Source organism: Homalodisca vitripennis, chromosome 4 (assembly GCF_021130785.1).
Source record: "Homalodisca vitripennis isolate AUS2020 chromosome 4, UT_GWSS_2.1, whole genome shotgun sequence".
NCBI classification, from domain to species: domain Eukaryota; kingdom Metazoa; phylum Arthropoda; class Insecta; order Hemiptera; family Cicadellidae; genus Homalodisca; species Homalodisca vitripennis.
Genome location: NC_060210.1, coordinates 124,307,239 through 124,329,021, shown reverse-complemented (window position 1 = coordinate 124,329,021; position 21,783 = coordinate 124,307,239). Strand labels below are relative to the sequence as shown.

General features: G+C 36.6%; 1 protein-coding gene across 9 annotated transcripts in view; it reads left to right on the top strand.

The window, feature by feature from the left end:
* LOC124360103 (syntaxin-binding protein 5) overlaps positions 1 to 21,783 on the top strand; it is a 698,891-nt gene that overhangs the window by 606,811 nt on the left and 70,297 nt on the right. For all 9 annotated transcript variants that reach the window (XM_046813426.1, XM_046813425.1, XM_046813422.1 and 6 more), the window contains exons 5-6: positions 8,846 to 8,909; positions 18,957 to 19,164. In XM_046813426.1, coding sequence (XP_046669382.1) covers positions 8,846 to 8,909; positions 18,957 to 19,164 — 272 coding nt within the window. The remainder of the gene's footprint in view (positions 1 to 8,845; positions 8,910 to 18,956; positions 19,165 to 21,783) is intronic.

Genomic DNA, 21,783 nt, shown 5'->3' with positions numbered 1-21,783 from the left:
CAATTATTTATTAATTATTATTAACTTTAAAAGGGTACTAGGCTGAAACCTGGTTTCAGGGTCCAAGAGATGAGTAGTTTTTCTCCTGTCATCTCTCCATCATGCGTGGTCGCAGAGAACCTTCGCTTTTGCGCTCTGCTGAAGGACGGCCACCATGATAGACATTTCTTCTAGTCAACATCTGTGATACCCTGCTCATATTCTTTATTTATTTGTTATTGTTATTGTTGCCATTTATATAGTTTATATTTTGTTATTTAATTTTAAGTTAGTTTTAGATATTATTTAGTTATTTCTTGGATTTCATTAGGAGCCCGCCCTTAGCCGAAGGATACCGGGTGGAATTGGCATTTCTTGTTTCAAATTATGGCGTTTCTAATTTTTGTATGCAGGTGCACCTGACAAGGATTGTTTGAGGTATATACTATTGCAGGCACTTTTTATTTTTTTTTATTTATTTTTTATTTATAGTATATATATATATATATATATATATTTATTTATTTATATTGACTGGATAGGCCTATGTTATGTCTTAGTGAATGAACCTGAGTATACTGACCACGGTGTTCTTTATTTTACCTAGTTAGTTTTGATCCGGCATCCCGTTCGCCACCATGGGCGCGCGCTTCCCTGATGGTTTGCTGTGGGTGGGCGAGCGGCGATGTACCGGTTTCAATATATAGTTTGGTTTACGTTGATAAGTTAGTCTCATGAAAGAAGATGACAAAGATTCGAGTGCTTGCGTGTAAATAAGATTGTATCAGGAGTTGGCAACCAAACCCCAAATATGTTTAAGCTATATTTGCTAAACAAGTAGACTGATACAACCCGGTGTAATAGGTTTCTCTGTGCCATCACTTTGACTGGGTCTACAGCGAATTAAGAAGTTACGGTTTGTAGCGATAGGATTGGAACTCCATATTACTGTTGACAAGTTTCATAATAATTCAGGACAGATGAATAAGTGACTTATTTCTTCTTCAGAAGTTGTTTAGTGCTTCTTGAATTACTTCGGCCTACTTTGAAATTTCAATCGCCACGATGACTGAAACCGTCTTCGTTATCTGTTTCAAAGAGTTTTACTGCCGTAATTTTGTCCCAAACTATCCACCTTATATTTCTTACTAGTTTTATATTAATTATCCATTTAAAATACATGGAGTGGTGTTGAATTAAAGGTCTGGAGAAAACCCGTTTGACGTTTCCTACTTTTCAAGATGATTTACACAACTTTGTCACACTTGCCTCAACGGGTTACTAACTTTTTATTCTGCTTGTGAAAATCTCTCTGTCCCGGTGCTGAAGACAATTCCCACGAATTTTTTACATCCTCGCTATCCTTAATTTTCAGGCCACGAAATGTCTGTTTAAGCTAATCCTACATAAACATGATTTGATTGGTTGTGTATGCCGTACTTAATGCCTCCTTTTCATATATAAAACTCTCTATTAATTGATTTTATAAATACCTAAGAGTATTACAAAACGTGTATCACAGCCATCTCTCTTTAAATAAATTATTAATATTTGTTTAGAGAATATTGAGTAGAAGAAACTCAATGGCTCACGAAATCGGATTTTGGGAGCAAAATGAGTATCACTGAGAATGTAATACCAAATGCACTCAAGGTAGTTTGGTATGTTTAATGAATGGCGTTGCTTAAACTGTGTTGATACGTTCCATTTTCCATGTTTGTTTTCAGTAAAATGTACTACATTAGTGGTAGACATGGTGAAGAAGTATGATGTTAATGTTGCCATTATCCAACTCCGATAACAATGTTGTAACACAATTAATCTTGGGGGATCTACTCAAACAGAGCAAAGTTTGCAATGAGCACCTCCCCCTCCCCACCACCACCTTAAAGTGACAGACAGCCCCATCTGGTTGGCATATCTCAAACTTCCCATATTCATCAATCCTGTTTTATAGTGCTTTGTTTTGGCAACTCCATTGAAACTTGAGACTTGTGTTGAACCCGATGAGTAGTCGTCTTCGTGCAACGAAACTATAATCATCCAATATCGATTTATTGGTACTGTCTAAAGCAAATCCTGTTTTGAAACACTCGATTCTACTCTGCAACTGTTTATATGCTAAGTGGTTTTGTATGCTTATTTGGCATTAAAACCTCCTTTTTAGGTTTTAAATACCACATACAACATTTCATAAGATGAAAATGTTTGGCAATTGTTTACACTATTAGTCCCACATGAAGATTCATGGCCAGGATATTTACATAACATAGAGGCCGGTCAAGTGATCTATTATAATACTTGACCGGCTAAAGTACACAATGGTACCGACAAATTTTGAACGTTTAGACGTGTTTCTTTTTCGAACACATTGTTGTATTTAAACTAAATGCGTGTAGTAAATGACATGTGTACGTGGGAAAGCTGCTATTAGCTACACGTCCAAATACGGTATAAATGATCTTTAAGAAATTATCTGGCCATAATCGTTCCATCACATACATATGGAAATTATAAAAAATACACTATCACAGTACCATGAAAACTATCAGTAAGAAGAATAAGAAAAATATAAATAGGGCAGAAACGGTAGGTATTGCAAGTCTGTACTATGTAAACCAGTTATTTTCATAAAAGATCTAAATATCAAAACGAATACTATCGATTTATGAGAATACACATTGATTTCCCACCTTTTTCAATGAGTTATGCTCCAGATATTCAGTAACTTCCATGTAATATTCATCCATCCCTAAAATGATGCAACGAGATTCTATCTAGCACAAGGCATATGATAACCATATATTAAAATCTGTTTCACTCTGAAATTTATATTCTTGGTTTAAGATTTTTGTTGAAAATGAATGGTATATAAGAAATTCCAGTATTGTAAAGGCTATTCGCTAGCGTTATTGTTTTGGACAATAACCGAAAAACGGCAACATTAGGAAACTGAAATCATATTTAGTAAAGCTTAAATAGCAAGACACAGATCTGAAAACATAGAAATCACCACACACGATATGTTAAAAAAAATTATTTTCAAGGCAAACATCATAGTGATGTTAAACATTAAGGTAACACGAGAAAAATCGAGTAATCATTCCTTCATTTTTTACTCCTCACGCCCTCAGGTGGATAAACTCATTAGTTTATCTATCTACAACACAAAGTTGGTGATCAGCCAACATTTTTACATTCCTTGTTTGTAATTCACGCAGTAAACCTTGTTAGTGAGTTATGGTTCCAACGCTCTTCCCTATTTATAATTTTCAGGGAAATAATAACGGAGTCGCAAATTCTAATCTAGTGTTAAATTTTTAACATATCGTTCCCGATATACTGTTGGCATATTAACAAGATAGACAAACGTGATTATGTGTACAATTTTTCATTATAGCTTTGATTATGGAAGGGTTGATTTTATTGTACAGAAAATAGGACATTTTTTACATTTGTCAGACTTTAGTGATACATAAATTCATTACCACTACGTCTCGAGTATATGTAATCAATATCTTTCTCTACTAGATAACTAATCGAACACATAACTGGAAACGAAATTAAGATGAACTATTCATACCAAATGTCCTGGCCGAATGTAATCCACCTGAGGAAGTGATTAGATCGCAGATCTCGAAACGCTGTTGTACTTTTGTATCACTGAACGATGGCAATGTCAAACAAATCAAGTTACCTTTTTCAATTAGAATTCTCCACTTTTCCTAGTTTGTACCTTTTGTGAATACATAAAAAATGAGAGATCAACTGAGTGGTGCTTAAAAGTGACAGTTTTTAGCTGCCCCAAAAGTTAGTTATTCCTATGTTGTAAGTAGTTTATTCTGGCTTATACAATTTTCAATTGGCAGTCATTTTTTACTGGGCTAAGATAGAGACCTCTAGTTTGCGTTGTTTGTTTTCTTTTATCAGGGGCTTGAAAATGACAGGTCACTTGATGGGGGTTTACATTTAAAATTTTTGAGCTGCCCCAAAAATCCCCCATTTTGGGTTTGTGAATGAAGCAGTAATTATGCCCAAAAAGTACCTCATAATATAACATAAATGTGTGGCGAGTTTAGTTTTTCTCGAGTGAGCCGTTACAATATTAGTCGGGGGTCTCCAGACTTTTTATTAACCCTGTATTTAGTATTTACCCAAACCTTTATTTGAAAAAATTGTAATTATTTCTTAACTACATATCCTAGAACATTCAAAATAGTATCAATATTTTTGTATTAAAAAGGCGATTTTTATCATTCTTTTTATTTTTTTACTATAATCACTCGTCTTAAAGTTATTAGGCTTAAAAAAAATTGTTAATGGCTGCCATTTTGTTTCTATAAATATTATTTTCAAACTTTTATATAATATTTACAGTAATAAGATCATTAAACCTGATATCTTAAACCATTTGTAGGTACAAATTATTTACTAAAAATTACATACAGCCAGACCGACAAAAAACTAATCAAGTTAGGACCATACATTATATAATGAAATGTGTTGTGTTTTCACCTGTATTATACCTTGGTAAAGTTTTGGTCATTAATTACGGAACACTCTGTATACTTTTTTTACTTCTAAGTGTAAGCTAACACTAGAAAGATGTGCAATTGTTAATTGTTCTAGAGAAAATACAGATTAGTTGTTTTTTTTTTTTCAACAAAATAATAAGAACATTATTAGAATATATTGTGTGGATTAAAACATTTCGTAACTTCTATAAAACCATAAAAATAATTCATATTATAGCTTAATGAATTTTTTATGTTTATTTTTTACGGTAGTTACATTGTTTTTATATATACAAGAAGAACGACATTGTCAACGGCTATTTTGTATTTAATTATCATTGTTTGTGACATATCTATGTAGCATGCCTTCGTGAGTTTTTTTATTAATTTTTCCTGCATTACGGAAATTAAGAAGCCAACATCAGCAGAGTAATAAGCTACCCGTATCATATTCGGTTAATTAAGTCATCACCTCGAGGCAGTCTCTACGATAGATGATTAACTGTGGTGAGGCTTTGATGTGCTTAAGTGTAATCACCACAGAGTGATTATTAGAAGCAGGCGGTGTAATATATACTCGTACATGTATCGGTAACACTCACATCACTGCAATAAACTTCTGCACCTTTGATAAACAACACTGTTAAACAGTAGCTACCGAGACGAGTGGATTTAGCCGTGTTCGAGGAAGGTATTTAATGTATTACTAAAACTATTATATAAGCACTGTCTTGTTTCCTTAAATATTTTACTGTAATATATTTGTAATAGGTTTAATTACACCCGAGCTTAAATGTGTTTTTGTGAAAAATACCCGATATTTGTTGTGAGTTTTAAGCCTATTACCTTTTTATGGCTTCATATTTTAATACTGTATATGTATTTGCTAATTAAAAGTTTGTTTTGTAACGAAATAAATATGTTAATTGTTACTATTCATTAGTATATAATTATTAAACCGATACAACTGAGTATCCTAGGACCTAATATGACGTAACAAAATAGGTGGCGCACAAACGGATAGACATACAGACAGGCAGACGGACTTGCCTTTGACCTTTTGACCTCAACATCAGTATGATTCTTCCTTGGACCATGAGAATCCTATGCACCAAGTATTATTTTTCCTCTGACACCTTTCTATCAAGATATATCGCACAGACGAATGATGAGACGTTTACAAGAAGGCTCTATCGGGTCCTTAATAAGTTAGGAACATGAATTAATCGTCAATTAATCATTAAATTAGATCATATTATTAATTGCACTAATCGAATTACGTGTCCTGTGCATCGCAATCCCTCCCTTAGAAAATGGTTGAGAAACAAAAATGATAAATCATCAAAATGTTGTTGGCTTAAGAGGAAACCCATATATGCCAGTTAAGAGTGCGTTACACGAGTCAAGAGTGACTGGATCAGCAACTCGTAGCCATCCGTTACAATGATGGAGGCAGCCGTGCAATATTTCATTGTAATCGTGAACAATGAGTTGGACTTTGTGGCAAGGAAGACTGGCTGCTTTATTGCTAATATCATTCTGTCGACTTAAATTCAATTGCGTTTTTCTTGACCGAATTATATGCTGAATCTACTTTACTCCGTCTTTGTTGGCTAAGCCTTAGCGAAGGGAGGCCTCTCTAGGGGCTGAAGAAATTTTATTTCTGTCTGAATGTCAGCACGATACCTCGAAGATTAAATGGTGTACAGATTTTAAATTTTGAATGAGCTTCATTCCTATATAGGAAACACTGAGTTCGATGATGGTGCATGTCACCCAATGGGATTTGGCAAAGCGTTAGCATGTGTTTTACATCGGTCTTTTAGGTAACCATCCTGGCAACGAGAAAATCGCAAAATAAATCATGTTTATACCTATTTCTTTATATTTAATTTGATCCATAAAGTTATTGTTTTTCCTTACGTTATAATAGAGATTTGTACCGTCAATGATAATAGTCACGTAATTAGCCGCATAAGAATATTCATGGATCAGATTGCTATTTTCTGGTCACATTAATTAATTGTGAAAAGTTATTGTGGACAGCTATTTAAATATCTGTTTTTATTTATCGTTAATGGTGTTATATACAATTCGCAATCCTCTAAATTCTTCCATGCATATACAACACATATCGAAAGAGCGTAGCTATAACAAAACGTGACATAGCTTGTTTACATTCATGAACAAACAAAAATATGTAAAATCATGTAGTGTTCTACAACTATATATTTAATTACAAAAAATACGTAGAGTATCGGACAAGTGTAAGTGGCGAAGCTGTGTAATAGAACTGTGAAGCTGTGTATTGGACCTGTAATTGGTGTCCGCACATCTAAGATTGCGGCCATTGTGGTTGTTACACTGCGCCCTGACAACTTGTCGACCCATCGACCCAGAGACAGAAACAACTGTTTACTGACCGCTCCTGCTCCCGCCAAGTGCACTCCATTCTGTTTACTTACTATTGATCCTTGTTGTTGTTTCACTGCGTCCTGACCACTTGTCGACCCATCGACCCAGAGACAGAAACAACTGTTTACTGACCGCTCCTGCTCCCGTCAAGTGCACTCCATTCTGTTTACTTACTATTGATCCTAGTTGTTGTTACACTGCGCCCTGACCACTTGTCGACCCATCGACCCAGAGACAGAAACAACTGTTTACTGACCGCTCCTGCTCCCGTCAAGTGCACTCCACTCTGTTTACTTACTATTGATCCTGTTGTTGATACACTGCGCCCTGACCACTTGTCGACCCATCGACCCAGAGACAGAAACAACTGTTTACTGACCGCTCCTGCTCCCGTCAAGTGCACTCCACTCTGTTTACTTACTATTGATCCTAGTTGTTGTTACACTGCGCCCTGACCACTTGTCGACCCAGAGACAGAAAGAACTCCTTACTGACCGCTCCTGCTCCCGTCAAGTGCACTCCACTCTGTTTACTTACTATTGATCCTAGTTGTGGCTGTTACACTGCGCCCTGACCACTTGTCGACCCATCGACCCAGAGACAGAAACAACTGTTTACTGACCGCTCCTGCTCCCGTCAAGTGCACTCCACTCTGTTTACTTACTATTGATCCTAGTTGTTGTTACACTGTGCCCTGACCACTTGTCGACCCAGAGACAGAAACAACTGTTTACTGACCGCTCCTGCTCCCGTCAAGTGCACTCCACTCTGTTTACTTACTACTGATCCTGTTGTTGTTACACTGCGTCCTGACCACTTGTCGACCCATCGACCCAGAGACAGAAACAACTGTTTACTGACCGCTCCTGCTCCCGTCAAGTGCACTCCATTCTGTTTACTTACTATTGATCCTGTTGTTGATACACTGTGCCCTGACCACTTGTCGACCCATCGACCCAGTGACAGAAACAACTGTTTACTGACCGCTCCTGCTCCCGTCAAGTGCACTCCATTCTGTTTACTTACTACTGATCCTGTTGTTGATACACTGTGCCCTGACCACTTGTCGACCCATCGACCCAGTGACAGAAACAACTGTTTACTGACCGCTCCTGCTCCCGTCAAGTGCACTCCACTGTGTTTACTTACTATTGATCCTGTTGTTGATACACTGTGCCCTGACCACTTGTCGACCCATCGACCCAGAGACAGAAACAACTGTTTACTGACCGCTCCTGCTCCCGTCAAGTGCACTCCACTCTGTTTACTTACTATTGATCCTGTTGTTGATACACTGTGCCCTGACCACTTGTCGACCCATCGACCCAGAGACAGAAACAACTGTTTACTGACCGCTCCTGCTCCCGTCAAGTGCACTCCACTCTGTTTACTTACTATTGATCCTGTTGTTGTTACACTGCGCCCTGACCACTTGTCGACCCAGAGACATAAAGAACTCCTTACTGACCGCTCCTGCTCCCGTCAAGTGCACTCCACTCTGTTTACCTATTATTGATCCTAGTTGTGGCTGTTACACTGCGCCCTGACCACTTGTCGACCCAGAGACATAAAGAACTCCTTACTGACCGCTCCTGCTCCCGTCAAGTGCACTCCACTCTGTTTACTTACTATTGATCCTAGTTGTTGTTACACTGCGCCCTGACCACTTGTCGACCCAGAGACAGAAAGAACTCCTTACTGACCGCTCCTGCTCCCGTCAAGTGCACTCCACTCTGTTTACCTATTATTGATCCTAGTTGTGGCTGTTACACTGCGCCCTGACCACTTGTCGACCCAGAGACAGAAAGGACTCGTTACTGACCGCTCCTGCTCCCGTCAAGTGCACTCCACCCTGTTTACCTACTATTTTCCTAGTTGTTGTTACATTTTCTTAGATGAAATCTTGAGGTGATGCTTTACGAAAGTGTTTGTTGCAGTTGCCGGAAGACACACCCTGGGCCGGTGGTACATCTCAGTGACAATCCCCTGGATGCCAGTAAAGTGAGTAATATTACAGTCAAGTCGTTTAATGTTGTGACTAGTATCATTACCTAAAGCCAACATCGATTGCATTAAATTGTGTTCTTGGCGCCTTCCTTGTTCTTCGAGGATAAGTTCGATCGCAAAAACTTTTACAGACTTATTGCTTCCTTGCATTGATATAAATACATCGTTTTTTTTTTTGAAAAGCTATAAATTAATTTCATTGGATTTGTTCAAAACGTGTTTTAAACATCTTGTGTAGTGCTGATTATGTTGTGACATCATTTTTTTATTAAACCTCTTTTTTACTCAATGTTCCAATAACATCTTAAATTTCCACAAACGTACCTAGTTCTATTTCATAGTTTCCCATAGGAAATAGATTTTAAAGGATTCCTCTGTGTTACTGGGTAATACTATAAGTACTACAGAATATGTAAAACTCATATCCTAACGTACGGAATTCTTTTATTAATCTGCAATCCTTTGGACTCCTGAATAAAAGGGATAGATATTTGAATTATAGAAGATAGTGATTCTCTTTGTTTAAAGTTTGTTTTTGACAATAATTGTGACAGTATCAAAGTTTTTTCGGACAGTCAGTATATTATTGTTAGTGATTGTTGTGACCTTAGTTCAGTTATAATAATTAGTGTATGATTTAGAGTTAGTGTGCATGAAGTTAACACGATACTTGTTTGTTGTAATTTCTTACTTTTGTGTTTTAAAGTGCTCTAGTATGATTTGTTAATTGTAACCAAGATTGTAATATTGTGCTAGGTTAGTTATCTGTCTTAGGAAAACATCAGACTGCAAATCCCTTGACGTACCTAGTGTTACTGATTTCTTGTTCATTGCACGAAGGCAAAAGTCCGGAAAATCCTATTTCGTTAATGAAATCTAATAAAGTTTTCACTATTGCCCTCCTGGTAGTAGCAGGGCCTATTATATACAAGGATAACAGCCAACAAATACCGAAATCAATGGTTTTCAGTTTTGTGATGGCATTTTTGTCAGAAATGCAGGTTTTGTCTTATTTAAAATGTGCAAATTTAAATGGACCTACGTTGGAATTCAGTTTGAAATGAGTTGACGATATGATAAGGTATTCAATCATGAGATATGGCAAACGTTCAACAATATGAATATGTTTCCAGTAGGCCTACATGTATTTGGTGTGGCGTGAGCGACTATTGGTCTATTCAGGGTTCTGCCTGCCTAGCTCGAGTTAACTGTGTTAATACTGTTATAAAACTTACTAATAAAATGCGATAGAATTTATGAAACATAACTGAAATTCATGTAGGTCTCATAGGTAGGCAAACACACTATAAACAGTTACTCCAGAGCATCTACACGCTGCCCTCAAAGTCAAATATTTAAGGTTCGGATTTTTCTGGAGACGGAAATACCTTTTAAATAAGCTTTACGCATTTAAGTACCTAAATAGTTGGTTTCCTGTCACGTCCATATTTGACACAGGAAGATGTGCAATATCTATATATGAATATTCTGTATGGACTAGTAGCCTCCATTTAGAAAGTTGTTCTGGAAACAGCGGTGCCTTCCAATATACATTAAGTATTTAAGGATTTCGAGACTGTGCCTGTCACGTCCATATCTGCATTGTCGCGTACATTGAAAGATGCGTGCTATGCTATAGACTATTGGCCAAAGTTTTTACATCCAACTTGGCTAGAATTTATAGAGTACTTTTTTGACCACTAAAAGATTTTGAAAGTAACACTTTTTCCTCAGTCAATAACAGTTGTTACTGATTATTCGTTGAATACAGATTATTGTAACCTTTATTCTAAAGTCCATTTTAATGATTAGCGTATGTTTTACTCGTTATAACAGAATGCAGTACCATCAAACCGCCGCTCCACCCCTACTGCTCTTTTGGCTTGTAAGTTAAATTAAGTGTCAAAAGACATGTGAGTCTGGCTTTGTACTCCTGTGAAAGCTTCCCTTTTAAACTATTTCATGCATTTAACAACGCTGGCTTTGCTGCAAGACCCCACCACCCCTCCCCTCCCCCTCACTCCTGACGTTGTCACTCACCGCACAAAGTGAATGTCGGAACCAGCCCTTTGAGAGTTGATGTATTTTTACAGTCGAGTTTACATTTCATCTAATGGTCCGTTTTGATAGAATAATAAATATTTTTCTCGTGTCAATGGGTTCGTTTTTGGTGAGTTGGGTGTCCTTGTGTTAGTTTGTTTCATAAACATGAATGATAGTTTGGTTTTGAAATTTATTTGCTATTCGTTCAGTCAATACTTATACTACACAAACATATATTATTATATCTAAATAGAACATAATAGAAAAGTGAAAGCTCTCCTCTTACTTACTCATCATTAATTCTCCAATTTCCCGATATCCTAGAAAGTTTAAACTTGACACAAGTATGCCTCATGCCTTAAATAGAAACACTAAAGCATTTTCATAAAGATCGATCGTCCTTTGTTAGGATGGAAATGGGGTTCCAACTCCTAGAAACCCTATATTTCGTTTCTTAACTTCTCGATGTCCTATAAAGATGAAATATGACACACACGCGTCATACGCTCTCCAAAAAACCAATACCACGTTTTTTAATGAAGATAAACCATCCATCGGGGTATAAATGGGGTTGCAATCCTTAGAACTATTTGTTTGATTTTATAACTTGCCAATGTACTAGAGAGATGAAATTTGATACTCCTGCCTCATGGCTTACATAAAACACCAAAATACATTTCATAAAATTCACTGATGTTGAAATGGGGGTTGCAAGCATTAGAAGAAATAGGTTTTTACGGCTTCCCAATGTTCTATAACGATGAATTTGACACACATGTTCCTCCTCGCCTACATAGAAAAACAAAATCTTTTTCAAGAAGATCAATCACTTAGAGGGGTTCAATTGGGGTTTCAACCCTTAGAAGAACTATATTTTTATTTGTACGACTTACCAATGTTCTAGAGAGATGATATTTGACACACACGTGCTTTTTGACTTACTTAGAAAATATAAATAATTTCATAAAACTCAAATATCTACAGGTTCTGAAACAGGGTAGCAACCCATAGAAGAACATTTTTTTACAGCTTCCCAATAACCTAGAAAGTTTTAATTTGACACACATGACCCTTATCACCTAAATAGAAAACAAAATTATTTCAAGAACATCAATCATCTACAGTGTTGATGATGGGGTTTATAACACCCATTTCCCTATATTGTGTTATAACCATATTTTTGTATTTCCAATTTTTTTATGTTCTAGATAAATAAAATTTTATACACGCACGCCTCATGACTTACGTAGAAAATTAGAAGAAATTCCTTAAAAGCAGACATTTACAGAGATTAAGATGGAGTGGTAACCCCTAAAAGAACTATATTTTCTCCCAGATGTCATACAACGATGAAATTTGACACGCACGTATCTTATGTTTACAGACAAATGAAAGAGTGTTTATGAAGACCAACCACCCATACGAGTTGAAATGGGGTTGCAACCACTGGAATAACGATATTTTTTTCTTTTAAAACTTCCCGATGTCTTAGAAAGATAAAATTTGGCACGCAAGTTCTTCAACAGTAAAACTAATAATTTCCACAAAGATCAAACAACCTTAGCAGTTTAAATGAGGTTTAAATGCCTATTTTTTACATCCAGCTGTCTTATATGTATAGAATGACCATCCTTTCAAACGTGTTTTATGTAATTACGTTCTATCTTCGAATTATATCTTTGTGTATAACATATTACTTTTAGTATATTAAAAATGTGGTGCCGCTTTCAAAATCTCTATGATATTGACCTTGAAAACTATCATTTTATCACATTGAAAATTACATTGTTTCCTTGATTTTAACACAATTATTGAAATCTGTTTTTTATTTTAAAAAATATATTATTCTCTTCAGTAGAAAATGATATTCACATTTTATTTGTGTTATTAGAAATCTGTTATTATCTATAGGCCTATAATGTAAAACGCGATAATTTCAAGCAATATTCTATGCAACTACTTGAATTAACTCATGCAAAGTAGGGGTGAAATTCATACCAATAAATTTCAAGCATAGACTAATGCTTCCAGAGAGTAATTATTCATGGTAAGTACAGGGTAGCTAAGTACACGATAACAAGGGTCATGATAAGTACATTCGAGTAGCTACCGGGCAACTAAGGCCACTCACTAATAACGGCTGATCTAGATCAAGCACCTTGGAGCACTTGCTCCCTTCTGATATAAGGCCTAAGCACAAGATAGAAAGCAAACATGAGTTCCCTAAGCCTCTCATTTAGTTTTTATGAGCTCAGTCTGTTTAAGGGAGTTTTCACTTTAAAGTGTGCTGAATCCTGTCGTATTTTATCTCTTTTGGATTTAAAATGTTTCAAACTAGACGGAATGAAGGAAAATGTATAGTTTCCAATTAAGTAATTACAAGACCGTCATTTTCATTTGTTATTCTAGACTAATTTAAGATTTCTGAGATGACATTGTCACATCAAATTGTTCGTTTTTAACCGTTTAAAAATATTCCAGATAAAGTGTGCAAAGTAATAAAAACGGGCTTGAAGTTGTCTATAATATCCCAGGCATAAAGCTATAAAGACGAGTATTGTCTTTGGGTGTTTTTATTTTTTGACGTGACAACGTCTTAAATTAGGTTGCGGCTCGGAGTCACTCATGAAAAAGTGTAACGCCCGGTAACGTTACGATGCCCGTCCAGTGGGTCCGCCGCACGGGATCCGCACGGGATAAAGCAGATAACTGTGGGTCCGCCGCACGGGATAAAGCAGATAACTATGTTTATTCGTGAAAATGTGGAGTGCTTAGATTTGTCATTTACAACAACTACAACAATAAAGGTAAATAATTGTACAGTGATATTTCATTATCGTAAACTATGATTGATTGATTAATTGTTAGATTGACACAAAAGTTGAGAAACTGAGTTTATAGGTTATGTCATACTATTGACAAATGTACAACAATAAAGGTAAATAATTGTACACTGATATTTCATTATCGTAAACTATGATTGATTGATTAATTGTTAGATTGACACAAAAGTTGAGAAACTGAGTTTATAGGTTATGTCATACTATTGACAAATGTTGATAGTGTTAAGTAAATTATTAGTTTAAATCACTCTGCAATCAATCGTAATTCAGTCGATTGAGAAGAAACAGCGCGTATTGCTAGTCAAACATTTAAAATAACAAATTATAACCTCTAACCTGTCATAACAGTGCGACCAAACAAACGAACTAAACCGACCAATCACCACGCGCGGAGTTAGAATTTAACTGTGTTTAGCAAGAATTTCAAATTCCAATTTTAGTAAATGTTTTATTCAACTTTACCATTTACAATAACAAATTTTAATTAATTTCAAATTATGTACAATGTTTTAGTAAACAAAATATATTTCTATAGTTAAAATTTGTGCAATTCTTATTTTCATTCAATTCCTTGTTCCTATTGTGCAATTTAATAATATTCATATCAATAAATATTCTACCGAGAAAAAGACGTTGTCACGTAAAATCTTCGCCCGTAAAACCGACTTTACAGGCAACCATAATTTTTTTTTTAATTTTTACCATCCATTGTCCAGACTAAAAACCCTTTTTATCTGATATGACGGAGTACTCGCTTCGCGTATACTCTATTTCTGATCACTCACCGCTGGAGGCTGTCTATTACATCACAGACATGATCATTAAATTATCAATATCAATTTATGCATAATAATTCATCCCCTCTTACTAAAACATCACCACGACGCACCACAACGACAGTACCTACAGCCCGAACCATTTAGCAAGAAGGCCGTGGCGGAGAGGATGACACACCCCCACCACCGCCCGTAAATAACTACCCCTCTCGTGGTTCGACTGAGTACAGTCCGCTCCAAACTCCACGCGCCACTGACAGCACTACTTTTAATTTGGACTGCACCACATTCTTTCGTGTGAACTGGAGAGGGAAGGGTGGCTATTGCGCATGCGCTGGCCGCACTTCGAGCTACATGGTTTGGGCTGTACAGCAGCAAAAGTTCCTCTCCATCCTCACACGCTACCTCGGTATATCGGTCGTACAATGTAAACATCTAACAATCGATAAGTGCAATTCGATAATTCTAGTATTCACTTACACCTGCGTTCAATTATAATAAGCGACACAATATATATAAAAAGTGGTTTAATAGTCAATCGGAGCAATTTATTTGATGAAAAAATATAAGCAGACTATTGAATTTGCACATCGGGTTTCTTAACACTAATTTTCAGGGTATAATCTAGAGGTCATGTATCTAGTTTGTAATGACTGAGGGGTTTTATTACATAAGCAACCCGGTCTGTTTGTTACATTTGTTTATATATATAAATAAACACATTGCCATTGGGAGCTAAACATTGCCTATGTTACGGTATTAGTTTTGTGTGTAGTTTATCGAGATATTTTTTAATTAGTCAGTATGTGCCAGTAATACATATTTTTGGGGATGAGCGGTTTAAAGCATTGTATTTAGAGTTAAAGAGTTACTACTGATAATACAAAAGATTCAGCCCATGGATTTGAAATGATTAAAATAACAATCAAATAAATCACTGTCGAAGAGATGAGAGAGTTATGTCAACAAGTTGTTTGTTTTCTGTCATTTACACAAACATTTTCACAAATACTCTTCACTCAAGCAGAACATTCAATCAAACCGTCACCTTATTGTCTTAGCCTGAAACAGTTTCTTCTTACTAACTAATGGATTTTTATTTGAAAATTATTTATATTCATCAGATCTATAAATTTAATCTTTATACGCCTAATATATTTCAAACTCAAATACAATTATCAATGTTTCTATTTGATAAAATAGAACCCAGCGATTACGCGATGTTCTGAATTCATTCAATCTAAATTGGTCCATAGACTCGCCAACGAGGGTGACTGCTCACTCGAGCACAGCCATCGACAACATGGTCACGAATCTCTCAAACATCTCGGTCTCTGTTTTGAACGTTGCGATCTCTGATCACTTCGCGCAGGAGATTGTGGTCTCTGGATGTTCCCTCGTAAACGAAAAAAGCACCTTCAGCATTAAGAGAGACGTCCGACCCCAAAATGTCAAACTTTTAAATAAAAGTCTCCAGAAGGAATCCTGGAATTTTTTAAATAATTTTGACTGTCCGGATGCAATGTTTACGGCATTCGATAAGTGTTTAAATTTTCATTTGGATATGTTTTGTCCATTGAAAAAAATCAAAACAATAGGGAAAAATTACAAAAAAACCTGGATCACAAAAGGCATTCTTGTCTCAAGGGATAAACTTAAATTTTTTCACTCAATTTTTATAACATCTGAAAATGAGAATTTTAAAACTTTTTATCAAAATTACAAGAAAATTTACAGACGAGTCATCCGAGCTGCCAAATCCTATGAAATTAATAAATGTTTGCAAAACTCTGATAACATATCAAAAACAGCTTGGGAAATCATAAATGGTTACTCTAAATCTAATAAACCAAATAGCTCTAAAAACATCTCAATAAAAATTGATCAAACAATTCTTAAAAATCTTTTCGAAATAGCAAGCAAATTTAACACTTTTTTTCTCAAACGTGGCCGTTGTTGATCCAGTTTTACCAGTTCATCGTCCTCGTGCTCACAACCTGCAGGGACCAATGTCATCCTTCGCTTTGACCCCTGTGACGGAGGTGGAGGTGGTTCGTGTCATTCAGAGACTGAATTCCAAAAGATCCTGGGACATCAACGGAGTTTCAATGTGGATGTTAAAGCAATGCTTCAGGCATTTACTAACACCACTAACAAAATTAATCAACCGTTCATTTCAAACCGGAATCTTTCCATCAAAATTAAAAACTGCAAAAGTCATTCCGATTTTCAAAAAAGATGATCCCTTACAAACCAACAACTACCGTCCAATTTCTATTCTGCCGGTGCTGAGCAAAATTTTTGAGAAACTTTTCCTGGAACAGCTCAGCAGTTTCCTCGAAAGTTTTGATATTCTCAGCCCGACCCAATTCGGATTCAGAGAAAAAAGGAGTACAGTAGACGCTGTAACTAACCTCATAGAACATGTTGTCGATGGACTGGAGAGGCGTGAACACGTGCTCAGCGTATTTCTCGACCTCTCCAAAGCATTTGACTGTGTGCATCATGAAATACTTTTGCACAAGTTGGAAAGGAGAGGTGTACGAGGTCTGCCTCTAAAATGGCTTGGATCATATCTTAGTGACCGAGAGCAGTGTGTGCAGATCTCGGGAGCCTTATCCTCAAAAGCAAAGATCACCCATGGAGTCCCGCAGGGATCTATCCTTGAGCCAGTTCTTTTTCTGCTTTACGTAAACGATCTGAACCCATCGATCCAGAATGGAAAGGTGGTTCAGTATGCTGACGACACGACTCTCTGTGTTAAAGCCAAAACACTTCAAAACTTGGAAATAAATACTTTTTCTGAGTTGAATTCCTGCATTCAATTTTTTTCTGAAATAAACCTGAAAACAAATGAATCAAAATCAAATTTCATGAAATTTTCGCTAAGCAAACGAGAATCTGAAACAAGACCTTTAGTATTTGTGGATGATCTCCCGCTCGATGAAACGGAATCAACAAAATTCCTAGGAATGTTCCTAGATCGAGGACTAACCTGAGACGTTCACGTGGATCATGTCTGTGCCAAGGTTGCATCGGGCATCTTTGCCCTTCGCAATTTGGCTAAGCACTGCCCTATTACGGTATTAAAAACGGCCTATTATGGTTTAATTTATCCCCACTTGGGATATGGAATCAGACTTTGGGGCAGTTGTGCACAGCACAAGCTGGAGCGAGTCTTCAGGCTCCAAAAAAAGGCCGTAAGAGTAATTTTGAATTTAAACAATAGAGAGTCGTGTAGAAGCGCGTTTAGGGATCTGGGCTTTCTGACTTTGCCCTATCTCTACATTCTCGAGGTGATCCTCTACTCCGTGTCAAGGTGTGCTTTGGTTAGGGGACGGGATGTTCACCAACACGGGACGAGAGGCAGGGACAACTTGCGCGTCCAACAGCACAGGACAAATGCGTTCAGAAATTTACCATCCCAGGTTGGTGTCAGATTGATCAATAGTCTCCCTGAACACATCAAACAAAAAAATGGAAAACATTTCAAAACTCAGTTGAAAACTCTTTTAATTTCGAGGGCATTTTACTCAGTTGGTGAGTTTATGATGGGTCGCTGGGATGATTAAAACCTAAAATTCTCAAAGACCATCAAAACAAATAAATTTGCCGGGCCTGTAAATCGTGTGAAAGAGGCGTGAGTGATACAATGTATGTCTGAATGGTGTATTGTCAGTATGAATGATTAGGTTAGGTAGGACGATTGTGATACAATGTGTGCATTGTCTGTTCACAATAAAGTTTATTATTATTATTATTATTATTTTACTATTAAAGACTTAGAAGAAATGTTGGTTGATTTGATGTTAGTTTTCAATATGATGATTCAATATATTTATCAAAACAGTTAATGATGTGGGAATTTTGGGCACGCTTACAGTAGACATGTGTAAGGAATCTCTCACTTCGATCATGCGGCACCTCGAGGGGAAGCAGTTCATGTGGACACAACTTCTCTCCATCCGCATGTAATTATATCCTGACTCTCACTGATTCAGCTACTGATAGGCTACGAGTCAGGACAGCTGGTGTTGTGGGACTTGCGCACACGCACGGCAGAGCTGAGGTGGCAGTGTGCCCAACCTCTCAAGTCGGTCTCGTGGCACCACGAGGGGAAGAAGTTTATGTGTTCACACACAACGACTCTCCCTCCACGTGTATTTATATCCTGACTCTCACTGTTTCAGCTACTGATAGGCTACGAGTCAGGACAGCTGGTGTTGTGGGACTTGCGCACACGCACGGCAGAACTGAGGTGGCAGTGTGCCCAACCTCTCAAGTCGGTCACGTGGCACCACGAGGGGAAGCAGTTTATGTGTTCACACACAACGACTCTCCCTCCACGTGTATTTATATCCTGACTCTCACTGTTTCAGCTACTGATAGGCTACGAGTCAGGACAGCTGGTGTTGTGGGACTTGCGCACACGCACGGCAGAGCTGAGGTGGCAGTGTGCAGAACCTCTCAAGTCGGTCACGTGGCACCACGAGGGGAAACAGTTCATGTGTTCACACACAGACGGCTCTCTTACCACATGGAATGTCAGACAAGCTCCTAAACCCATCAACGTCACTCTTCCTCATGGTAATCTTTTAGTTTATGTTGTGATGTTTAATACCATAAACGCTCCATGTCATGCAGTTGAACATAGTTTCCTGTGAAACTCATTTATTACATTTTTCATGGGAATATTGCAAAACAAATTTCTTTTTTCCTATTAAGCCTACACTATTGATGATTTTGAAAGGTTTTATCTTATCAGCATTGACATGTTAGATCAAATCACATTTTTTTATTATTTATGTACTAAAAGTATATCTACTTTTAAAATTCATTTATTTCTATAGGAAGTGTAATAATTGACCAACATAATATCCTAAGAAACAACCAATTGACAATCCAATAAAATTTATATTTTAATCTAAAATAAATCACTGTAGCCTACATTCAACCATGCTTTTGTTACAAAACAATGTGAACATCGGAAATAATTGCTAAAGATACAGTACTTTAGCATCAGGCTCGTGGTAGTAGGAAAAAAAATCACAGTTTAAAACAAATGTCGTATGGTATCTTTAAACCTTTACATAGTTGCTCAACACGGTCCTGAATTGAAACGTGATTGCGTAATGTCAGCTGCGCAGTAACTCCTTGGGTGAACGAAGTGCTTTGGACTACACTTTATATAATAGTTCAACATTGGCCTGGAGTGAAACGTGATTGCGTAATGTCAGCTGCGCAGTAACTCCTTGGATGAACGAAGTGCTTTGGACTAAACTTCATATAGTAGCTCAACACGGTCCTGAAGTCAAACGTGATTGCGTAATGTCAGCTACCCTTGGGTGAACAAGGTGCTTTGGATTAAATGTCATGTAGTAACCCAACACAGTCCTGAAGCGAAACGTGATTGCGTAATGTCAGTTGCGCTGTCACTCCTTAGGTGAACGAAGTGCTTTGGACTAAACTTCATATAGTAGCTCAACACGGTCCTGTAGTCAAACGTGATTGCGTAATGTCAGCCACCCTTGGGTGAACAAGGTGCTTTGGGTTAAACTTTATATAGTAATCAAACACAGTCCTGAAGCGAAACGTGATTGCGTAATTTCAGCTACTCCTTGGGTGAGCAAGATGTTTTGGGTTAAACTTTACATAGTAGCTTAACAGAGTCCTGAAGTGAAACGTGACAGCGTAATGTCAGCGTATTTTATGCTCGTCGCATGCCACTTCGTTAGATTGTCGTAAATTAATTAAGAAAGTTAAAATGATCGATTGTGTATAATTTTATGGATGGGTCGTATGGATGTACATCGATGATTGAATAAAATTCACACTCTCAATCAAGGCTGAGATTATAATTATAGTTGTTTGGATCAATTCCTGCTGTTTAGCCTCTCAGATTAACCTTCTCATTTTCAAATTTAAGTTTCTAATTGAAATATAATTTTTTTTACATAGTTACATATTTGTTATACGAGTTTTTAGGTATCAAGTGGATACCTTCGAATAGTTTAAAGCTAATGCGTATGAATCTTTCCAAGCGTAAAATGCGTACACATCGGTCTGATTCCGTGACGTCCTCGTTATCCTTGCCAATCAACAGAGCTAAGGGTATAATTTGTTAAATCTTTTGCCTGAACTCACTAAAAATGTATTACTATAAATTGTTTCCAAATCCAAGTACGTAACTTATGAGAATTAATTGTGAAAAGAGCCCTAGACAGTAGACGCAACTTGTTTACTACAGATAAGGTACGAGCCAATTACTTACCAAGCTAAGAAGATTGGCTGATTTCCAACATGTTTACAGTAAACTGTATTTCTTCACTGCAATTCTGTATCGTATTTCTAGTAGTCTAAAGTTTTGAAAACTAATAACCTAATAACAGAAAGTTGCTGACTGGAATAAATCTGCCCAGGAACAGGCGTTATAGGAACAATCAAATGATTCCAAACTTTAGAAAGGGGAATCATTTATTCAACCAGGTCGCCGGTCACAACACATAGGGGCGTAAGTGTTTTTTCCCAACTTTTCAGGAGAGCAGAAATACGGAACGCGTTTTTGAAAGCTCTTAGTATGCATACTTATTAATTAGTTAGATGAGTCCAAATAACGTTTTCTTTTAGTTTAAGAATATTCATATCCTGATATAATTTAATCAATATATGGCTTTAATAATATTAAATAAACAATTTAAAAAAAATGTGTTCCACTTACGCCCTTTTGTGTTTTAAATATTCATACAGTTTTATACTTACGCCCAAGGTTGTAATAACACATTTTTGAGATTTAGGTTCAAATTTTAATTTCAAACATTTCAAAAGTAAATAAAAATTATTCGAAACTTATATAAAATACGTGGAATCACTGTCAGTAATAGTTGACATGTTAATGTATAAAATACAGGGATTATAAAAATTAATGTAAAGTAGAAAGTTAAGTATAAAACTAGTTCAAAAGTAAAAATCCTTAACTAGTATATGTGTCACTGACCACCCAAGGTACAGAATACAAATCTTTTTATAAAATGATGTTAGGGCTTATAAAAACTAACACATCTCTAAAAGAAGAACACAATATTCAAAACTTTGAACAAACTTTTTGAATCATAGTCAATCTTAATTAATCTACGCTTTAGGAATGAGGTAAAGACTTGTAAAAGTTAACAAATTCAGAATTCCTAATTACAGGAGTGTCACCTTCAC